This window comes from Solanum dulcamara, chromosome 11, assembly GCF_947179165.1.
Source record: "Solanum dulcamara chromosome 11, daSolDulc1.2, whole genome shotgun sequence".
Taxonomy (NCBI): Eukaryota; Viridiplantae; Streptophyta; class Magnoliopsida; order Solanales; family Solanaceae; genus Solanum; species Solanum dulcamara.
This window is the reverse complement of record NC_077247.1, coordinates 31,568,970-31,578,856: the sequence shown is the minus strand read 5'-3', so window position 1 is coordinate 31,578,856 and position 9,887 is coordinate 31,568,970. Positions and strand designations below refer to the sequence as shown.

Genomic DNA, 9,887 nt, shown 5'->3' with positions numbered 1-9,887 from the left:
CATATAGTCTGCGGTATAAACTAAAGTAAATAAATCATAATAGTAAATTATTGATATGAATTATAAATGTGTTAATGAATCACAACCAAACCTTAAACTAAAGTTTATCATCAGTGGTATATGTTTATTTTTTTATATTAGTCGGTATCAAACAAACTGATTGTTCCCTAAGAATTTTGCTATAAATACTTAGAGCATGAAACCTCATCCAACCAATTCATTCATCTTCAACAAAATGAAAGAGGGAACAATTAGCCTTTTAGCTCTTGTGGCTTTGTTCCTCCTTAAGGTGGTCTTAGCCGATGAGCTATCTCTTCCCTTTCATATGCCAATCAATGAAACCTTTGACCTTGAAGTATTTCAAGGTAATGCATTAGTCGGCGTGTACTCACATCGACGATGTGGAAAGGGATTTGGTGGCCAAAAATGTATTGAACCTGGAGAGTGTTGTAGTCTTTATGGTTGGTGTGGAACCACAATAGCTTATTGTGCTCCTGAAAATTGTCAAAGTCAATGTGTTAAACCATCTCCACCCCCACCTCCATCTGCATACCTACGATGTGGAAGGCAAGCTGGTGGAAGAAAATGTATTAAACCCGGAGAGTGTTGTAGTCTTTGTGGTTGGTGTGGAACCACAATAGCTTATTGTGCTCCTGAAAATTGTCAAAGTCAATGTGTTAAACCATCTCCACCCCCACCTCCATCTGCATACCTACGATGTGGAAGGCAAGCTGGTGGAAGAAAATGTATTAAACCCGGAGAGTGTTGTAGTCTTTTTGGTTGGTGTGGAACCACAATAGCTTATTGTGCTCCTGAAAATTGTCAAAGTCAATGTGTTAAACCATCTCCACCTCCATCTGCATACCCACGATGTGGAAGGCAAGGTGGTGGAGGAAAATGTATTAAAACCGGAGAGTGTTGTAGTATTTATGGTTGGTGTGGAACAACATCAAATTATTGTGCTCCTAAAAATTGTCAAAGTCAATGCAAAAGTACTCTAACCTCATCAGCCAACAATCGTATGACAGGTATTGAAAGCTTCTAGTTCAATGTTGTCAACATATATATATATATATGCTAGCTCATGTATTCCCAATTACTAGCTAGAGGATGTACTCTTACGCCTCTTTTGAGACTGGTGAAGTGATGGAATAATAATGTGTGTAATGATAATGCATATAAAATGCATTAAGTAATATAATAAATAAAGGAGTGCTTTAATTTTATCTAAATTAAAACTGCAAAAGTGGTTCATTGTAAGGTAAGACAATTCTCTCTCAAGATTCTGATTCATGTGAGGTACTTAAATTGCTTCTGTTCAACATTGCCTTATCCTAAGTTAAAAATCAACATATAAATATTTATAATGAGTGACCAATTAACCTAATATTTAGTATGTCACTATTTAATTAACGGAAAAGGGTCAAAATTACCCCTGAATTTTGAAAAATAGTTTATTTATGCCCTTGGTTCTACTTTAGGGCCAATTATACCCCTACCATTATACTTTGGGCCAAATATGCCCTTGAGATTAAATCTATTTTTTTATCTATTTTTTAAAATCAGTTTTTTTATTTTATTTTAAATTTTTTTTTAAAATGTGTTTTCTATATGTTTTTTAAATCCATTTTTAATCTATTTTTAAATCTGCTTTTTAAATTATTATTTTTAAAATCTGTGAATGCAAATTTATTTTAAAAACAAATTTAAAATAAAATAAAATAAACATATTGTAAAAAATACATAAAAAACAGATTTAAAAATTTTTATTTTAAATTTGTTTTTAAAATCTGTTTTTATATTTTTTTTAAGTCCATTTTTAATCTATTTTTAAATCTGCTTTTTAAATATATATTTTTTAAATCTGTGAATGCAAATTTATTTTAAAAACAAATTTAAAATAAAATAAAATAAACATATTGTAAAAAATACATAAAAAATAGATTTTAAAAAAATAAATTAAAAAGCAGATTTAAAAATAGATAAAAAAAAGAAATAGATTTTAAAAAAAAATATTAAAAAATGGTTTTAAAAACAGATTTAAAAAAATTAAAAAAAAAACATATTTAAAAGGGGAAATAAGTTAACCACTGAGAAACTGACACGTGGCATTCTATTATACTCAAGGGCATATTTGGCCCAAAGTATAACGGTAGGGGTATAATTGGCCCTAAAGTAAAACGAAGGACATAAATAAACTATTTTTCAAAGATCAGGGGTAATTTTAGCCCTTTTCCGTTTAATTAATTACCAAGTATATGTGATTTCAACATCTCCGTACAACCCAATGGCTTAACGTACGGTCACTTTTAGCAAATGGTCTCCCTCTTTGGTATGCCTACGCAGCAGAAGTGTAACATTAAAGCTCCCCGGCCCCAATTCGACCGACAACAACGTAAATTAATTACACATGCACAATATGGAATGCCAGATGTCATTGATTATTATTACCGATTTACAGTCGAGGAATGTTGATTAAGGTCCTATTTATTTTCATCAAAATTAAGACGTTTGAATCTGAATAAGCATCTAAATATTAAGTTGTGTATTAAGATCTGGATGTCTAGATCTAAATATACATCTGAACGTTAAAATATGGTCTCTAGATTTAAACATTAAATGATTAAGAATGTTTGTTTTCAATAACTGAATGTACATATGAAATTAAACATTGTATCAATAAAATACTACAAGAATTTTATTTCAACAAAAAAGTATTAATTGTTGATATAAAAAAGTAATATTTTAAATGTTTAAATGGAAATAAAAATTATATATCAATATAAAAATTATTGTAACGCAATTTTTTTAAGAACTCATCATAAACATCTTTTCATCAAAAAATATATCACGAATAAAAAATATTTTATATTAAAAAATATTTTATAGGCATAATATAATATCCAAAAGTTCAATAAGTATGATAGATACTAGTCAACAAATAATAAAGCAGGTTTCACATCATCAATGCCTAACATATACTCTAGCTAATCAGAAAAATTAAAGAATTTTTTTCAATGACCTTAATCAAATTCTCTAAGTTGTGAACTTCTAGCATCATCCATATTTTTTTTTTGTAGCTGTCACTTTCACAAAATATACTAACAGTTGTACTACATAATGATTCTTCCCATCCTATTACATCGATTTTTTCTTCAAATTTTTCAAAGCTAGGTGCACTATTTTTTTAATCAATAATTTCAAAGCACTACTCATCTTCTCATCAATTTTCAATTGAGACAGAGATTTTTCTTTTCTTTTCCAATTTTTTCTTTTAGCCAAAATTGAAGATTGGGATAGAAAATTATTAGGAGCTCCATCTTCAACTCCATCAGGGGTATCTATGTCTATAGTAGTAATTACATAAGAGATATCAGGACGGGGATAGGTACAACTTGGACTACAACGAACTCCTGTTAGTGTTTTTAGTTATTGACAACCAAGTTTGATATTTTTCTTTTAGATAATCAGAATGATTTTCATATGTTTTTAAGTAACAATAAAGCCATGAAAGGTCTCCAACGATATTTTAACCTTATTTCAAGAGTCTGGCTTCAAATTACTTCCAAATTTCTCATTTAAGGATATTTCTTAATCAATATAAGTGAAAAAAATGTTCATATATTTAGAATAAAAAATTAAAAACTAATTTAGTAATAATAATATCTTATTTTCTTCTCTCTCCAATTCTTCGATTCATGACATGCATTGGTAAGACTCTTTCTTGTTTGTCCTTTTTAGGATTTTGCTAAAAGATCACAACTTTAAAAGAATTTATTTCTGTTTGGGTGTTAAATTGTAGGTGGATTCATATGTGAAGAGTGGTGTGGTAGTTGGATTGGGTTAAGGTCATGCTTGTGTATTGGCTATACAGTATCTAAGTCATGTTTACATTGTCATATTCCAACTGTATATGATATATCATTTGCTGTGTTCGAAAAGGACAAAAAGTAAACCACGGAAATATGGTACGATTTGTATTTAGTTCCGTATTTTCTTTGTTGTAGTTCATAGTGCAAATTAACTTGTGTGTTGAATAGGCATACTTCATGGTAACCAAAGTTTAATAAAATACCTTAAGTATATACATAATTTTACAATAATAATATATCTAGTGTAATATCATAAGTGAATTTGATGATCAGAGAGTTTCAATAAAATTAATAGCCTAAAACAAAAATTTTATAAGAGACCTTAAATATGTATACATCGTTGTTATTTTTAATCATGACTACTATTTTTTCTCTCAAAAACCTTAAGTTCTTGACAAACATCAATATACCCAAAAATATTATTAAGGCTATTAACCCGGCCTGGCCCACTTTTTTTTGGATCACCGGGTACCGGGCCTAGCCGGGTCAGATCGTACCCTTACTAGGCCGGTCCGGTTTGGTTTCAACAGTGAAAAAATTGTTAAAAACCCAGCCCATTACCAATTTAGGGTATAGGGTCTGGGCTTAATGGGTCGGAACGGCTTGGGCCATTGGGCTTGATTATTTTTTGGGGGGCATTTATGTATTCGAAAATTTAAGTCAATCATTAATATAGTGTATCGTTATCTAGTTAATTTAGAAGTAATTATAACAATTTATATACTCACAATATACCATATATTAAAGTGATATACTTAATTATATATTGTATATATACTTACAATCTACATCTAATATACTAACATTATACTATATATTATTGTGATATAATTAATTATATATTATAAATATACTTACAAAGTATACCAAATATACTCACAATATACTATCTATTAGTATGTATATACTTATATTATAATATATATACTTACAATGTATATATAATATACTCACAATATACTATCTATTACAGTGATATATTTATATTATATATACTTACAATATATATCTAATATAATTACAATATACTATCTATTATAATAATATACTTATGTTATATATTATATATACTTACAATGTATATCTAATATACTCACAATATACTATCTATTATAATAATATATTCACTATATACTCACAATATACTGTCTATTAGTATGTATATACTTACAGTATACTATATGTGCGTACTATGTATATCAAGTATACTAATATTATACTATCTATTATAGTGATATACTTACATTATTTATATTTACAATGTATATCTGATATACTCAAAATATACTATCTATTATAATAATATACTTATGTTATATATTATATATACTTACAATGTATATCTAATATACCCACAATATACTATCTATTATAATAATATACTCACTATATACTCACAATATACTATCTATTATAATTATATACTTACATTATACTATATGTGCATACTATGTAAATCAAGTATACTAATATTATACTATCTATTATAGTGATATACTTACATTATTTATATTTACAATGTATATCTGATATACTCACAATATACTATCTATTATAATAATATACTTATGTTATATAATATATATACTGACAATGTATATCTAATATACCCACAATATACTATCTATTATAATAATATATTCACTATATACTCACAACATACTATCTATTATAATTATATACTTACATTATACTATATATATGTACTCTGTAAATCAAGTATACTAATATTATACTATCTATTATAGTGATATACTTACATTATTTATATTTACAATGTATATTTGATATACTCACAATATACTATCTATTATAATAATATACTTATGTTATATATTATATATACTGACAATGTATATCTAATATACCCACAATGTATAATCTATTATTACATAATATATAGATATACTTACAAAGTATACCAAATATATTCAAAATATACTATCTATTATAATGACATACTTACATTATATTATATATACTTACAATGTATATCTAATATACTCACAATGTATAATCTATTACTTACATTATATTATATATATACTTACAAAGTATACCAAATATACTCACAACATACTATCTATTATAATAATATATTTATATTATATATACTTACAATATTTATCTAATATACTATCTATTACTTACATAGTTACATTATATACTATATATACTTACAATGTATAACAAATATATTCCTAATATACTATTTATTATAATAATATTTTTTTAAGTATTAAAATCTTATAGTGACTACAAATTTAATTTTTCTTAGATGATTATGTAAAGTAAAAATAATTATTTGATTGAATCATACAAAATTTGTAAGGAAAAAAATTAAGAAATGCAAAGATTCAATGAGTCTTTGACTTTATTAATATATTGATAAAATTCAAAACATATAAGTTACAAACTTACAATTAGTTGTATATAATAAATTGTAACTTCTACATATTTCGAATCATTTTCTCCAATTCATCTTTATTAACATTAACATGAATTGGCTTATGATTTTCAAAATCAACAAATTCGTAATTTAGACTAGCTTGTGCCAAAAGATCTCCAATTGAAATTATTTCTTCAAGTTCTTCGCTTTCTTCCGTATCTTCTGCTCTTTCTTTATTCCTACGCTCTGATCTAATCTGATCTCTGAGGCAAACTAAAACATTCATGGCATTGCTCCCTAAAGAGTGTCGATTGTCTCCGATCTGTTGCCTTCCTTGACTAAATGCGCTCTTCAATGCAACAATTGAGATTGGAATATTTAGCACATCTTTAGCCATGGTTGATAATTCTGGATATTATTTTTGATTGTTCTTCCACCATTCCAGTGTAGTGACACTATTTTCATCATAGGTCTCTAGAGTCTGTCTCAAATAATTAAGCTCGTCCCAATTTATGCTCCATTGTGATTTAGGTTGTATTCTATTCCAAATAGATAAATTAAAAAAACCATGGACAGGCATACCACGTTCCTACCTTTTAGAAGATGATGGCTCGTCAGAAGGACGAGATAGAGGAAAAGTATTACTAGGGGTAGCATTATCAAGTAAATCGATATAATGATTATATATTGTTTGAATATAATCATTTGTATCACTCATCGCCTTAAACATATTAGGATCTTCATCCTTTTCAATGTCTATAGAAGTATATTTAAGGCGAACACATTCAGACATATTATTATATTTCATATACGGATTTAACATAGCACCAATTAAATAAATAAGAGGAATAGAAAAAATGTATTTTTAAATTTTTTTTATCATTTCAGCAACAACGTCTTTGTAATCAACTTTCTTTTTATATTTCATAAGCAATATAGAAATTTCGGCTAAATAAGTTAAATTATTAAAAACAGTAGGATAATAAGCACCGGAAAATTCAAGAGTAGCCAAATAAATTTTTTCTAAAAACACAACAACATCATTAATTTTAGTCCAACCAGATTCTTCCAACATGACTTCAAAATTTTTTATATGCATATTGATTAAAAGTTGTAGTTACAGGTGTTTTATAAATATTACAGGTATTTTATAAATATTACAAGTCTTTAAAAAATAATAAGTCGAATTTCACTTAGTCTCAATTTCTTCGGACATTAATCTAGGTCTAAGATTATTTTTCTCACATTTTCTTTTAAATTCTTTAAGTCTAGCTTTTCTATTATTTTCTTGAATAAAACTAACCGCATGCGTAATTATTTTAATTGTTGGCTCAAAAAAATAAAGTCCATATTTTATAATTAAATTATATATATGACAAGAACATCTAATATGAAAAATATCATCTAAAGAGGTGGGGGCGGGGATCTCAGTTTTCAAAGAATTAATAGTAGCGGTATTGTTAGATGCATTATCAAAAGAAATAGATAAAACTTTGTGTTCAAAACCATAATATTTTGCAATCATTGATATAGAGTCAGAAATAAATTATACATTATGTCTTCGGTCTTCATCATATTGAAATGCTAAAATACATTTTTGCATAATAAAATCACTATCTATCTAATGACAAGTAACAGTTAAATAATTATTTTTATTTATAGCATGACCAAGATCAGAAATAAGTGAAGCTCTACATGGAAGATGTGTTAATAACCAACGTAAATAATATGTATATTTTTCATGAAGTCTAAAAATATCTGATCTACAAGTACTTTTAGGAATACCGTTAAATATGAGATTATAAATTGATTATATATAATGAATAAAAACATTAGAAGAAGCAAATGAAAAAGGTAGACAACCCACAACTATCATTTTCGCTATCTCTTCATGGTCTCTCATTTTATTATACATCCCTATTAATTTTTCGGTATGTGAGTTTATTCTATCATGAACTGACCCAATAGCACCCCCTATTCGTTCTTTCCAACCAAGATACTCATTTTCTAGATGTCTAGTCATGTAATGACCCACAAGGTCATTTTTGGAATTTTTGTAAAATGACCAATTTACCCCTCTCTTTAGTTGCCTCAAGTTATTTTCGATTGGTATCGGGTGTTGATTTTTAGAAAATTCTATGAAAAGTTAAGTCTTTGGAATTTTTGAGTTTTCATAAGCTTTAAATATTAAAAAGTGGTATTTGGGGTCAATCATAGATACAGATCTCGTAACGAAAATCCTTCAATTCCAACAGCTCTGAAATGTCAAAATTGGGTTAGGAGACTTTACGAAATCAGTTTTAGAGTTGTAACGAAGTTTTGAGGCATTGAGTTGAGAAATTGAGGAATTTTAAGTCAATATTTGACTTTGGTCAATTTTTGGAGTTTCGATGCTCGGAATAGAATTCCGAGGAATCCTTTGGATTCGGAAGATGGGTTTTGGCCTAGAAGAAGTGTTGGTTGAATTTTTAGAGGTCCCGAGTCCGTTTTGGTATTTTGAAGGCCTAAATTGGTTTAGTTGTGACTTTTTGAGTTTTGGTCAACGGGATCAGCTTCGGAATGACCAAATTAGGCTAGTAGAACTGTTGAAATGACTATCGAGGCAATCGATACAAGTTTGGGGCCATTTGACGCTTTTGACTTTGAAAGTTAGCCTATGGTTGACTTTGGTCAACATTCTTGGAAAACGCACTCAAATGAAAATTTTGACAGCGTGGTTAGTTCCACAATGTCGATTTTGGTCTAGAACGACCCTTCATTCACTTTTCGAGGCTTCCAGACTAATATCGAGACCCGTTGTGGAATGTGGCTTAAAATGATTATTGGATGTGGAACCCACTTTTTATTATAATAATTTTGTATGAGAATTCTGACTGCGCTATTGAGTTTGGAATATCGAATTTAGTGGGTAACATATCTGGTTTATTTTTATCGAGTTCCGAACGAATTCCGAGGGTCCGTTCGGAGACTTTAAATAATGGAAAACAAGAAAAATCTGGTGCAAAAGTGTAGATTTTGCACCAGATTTTCAGAATTTTCTCTCAAATTTGAACCCTTATTTCTTGAGCTTTTCAAGTCCGAATTCAGTGATTCAAGAGTCTATCTTCAAGAGATTTTCACGAAGAATCCATTGGTTAGCTCAGAATCTTGATTAGAAGCTTCGTTTTAGGTAATATTTGATATTTTAGATGCTGCCTCGACCATTTTCGGATTCAGAATTTTGTAAACTTTGGAAGATGATTTCTTGATCATCTTAGATCCGAATTTAGTGATTCAAGAGTCTATATTCAAGATATTTTCGCGAGGAATCCATTGGTAAGCTCTAAATCTTAATTAGAAGCTTCCTTTGAGGTAAGATTTGATGTTTTAGATGTTGCCTCGACCATTTTTGGATTCAGATTTTTGTAAACTTTGGAAGATGATTTCTTGGTCATCTTAGATCCGAATTCAGTGATTCAAAGCTCTAAATTGTGTAGTTTTTCCATACAAATACAGTTTTTTATTTATAAAGTGATGGGGAAGATTTTTTTGAGGTAAGATTCGCATTATAGCTGCTGCCCTCCCTATTTTTGGAATTAATTTTTGAAGAACTTTGAGAAATCATTTCTTGGCCTATATAAATCCGA

At 28.3% G+C, this 9,887-nt stretch overlaps 1 protein-coding gene across 1 annotated transcript; it reads left to right on the top strand.

Moving 5' to 3' along the window:
• Window positions 1–200: 200 nt before the first annotated feature.
• Window positions 201–1,238, top strand: LOC129874843 (chitin-binding lectin 1-like). The gene has a single exon (XM_055950216.1). It carries the CDS (start codon window positions 236–238, stop codon window positions 1,043–1,045), a length of 810 nt encoding a protein of 269 aa, XP_055806191.1. The 5' UTR covers window positions 201–235; the 3' UTR covers window positions 1,046–1,238.
• The last annotated feature ends 8,649 nt before the right edge of the window (window positions 1,239–9,887 follow it).

Excerpts from the sequence above, each read along its gene's own strand:
- LOC129874843 (XM_055950216.1), top strand. The coding sequence starts at position 236 with ATGAAAGAGGGAACAATTAGCCTTTTAGCTCTTGTGGCTTTGTTCCTC.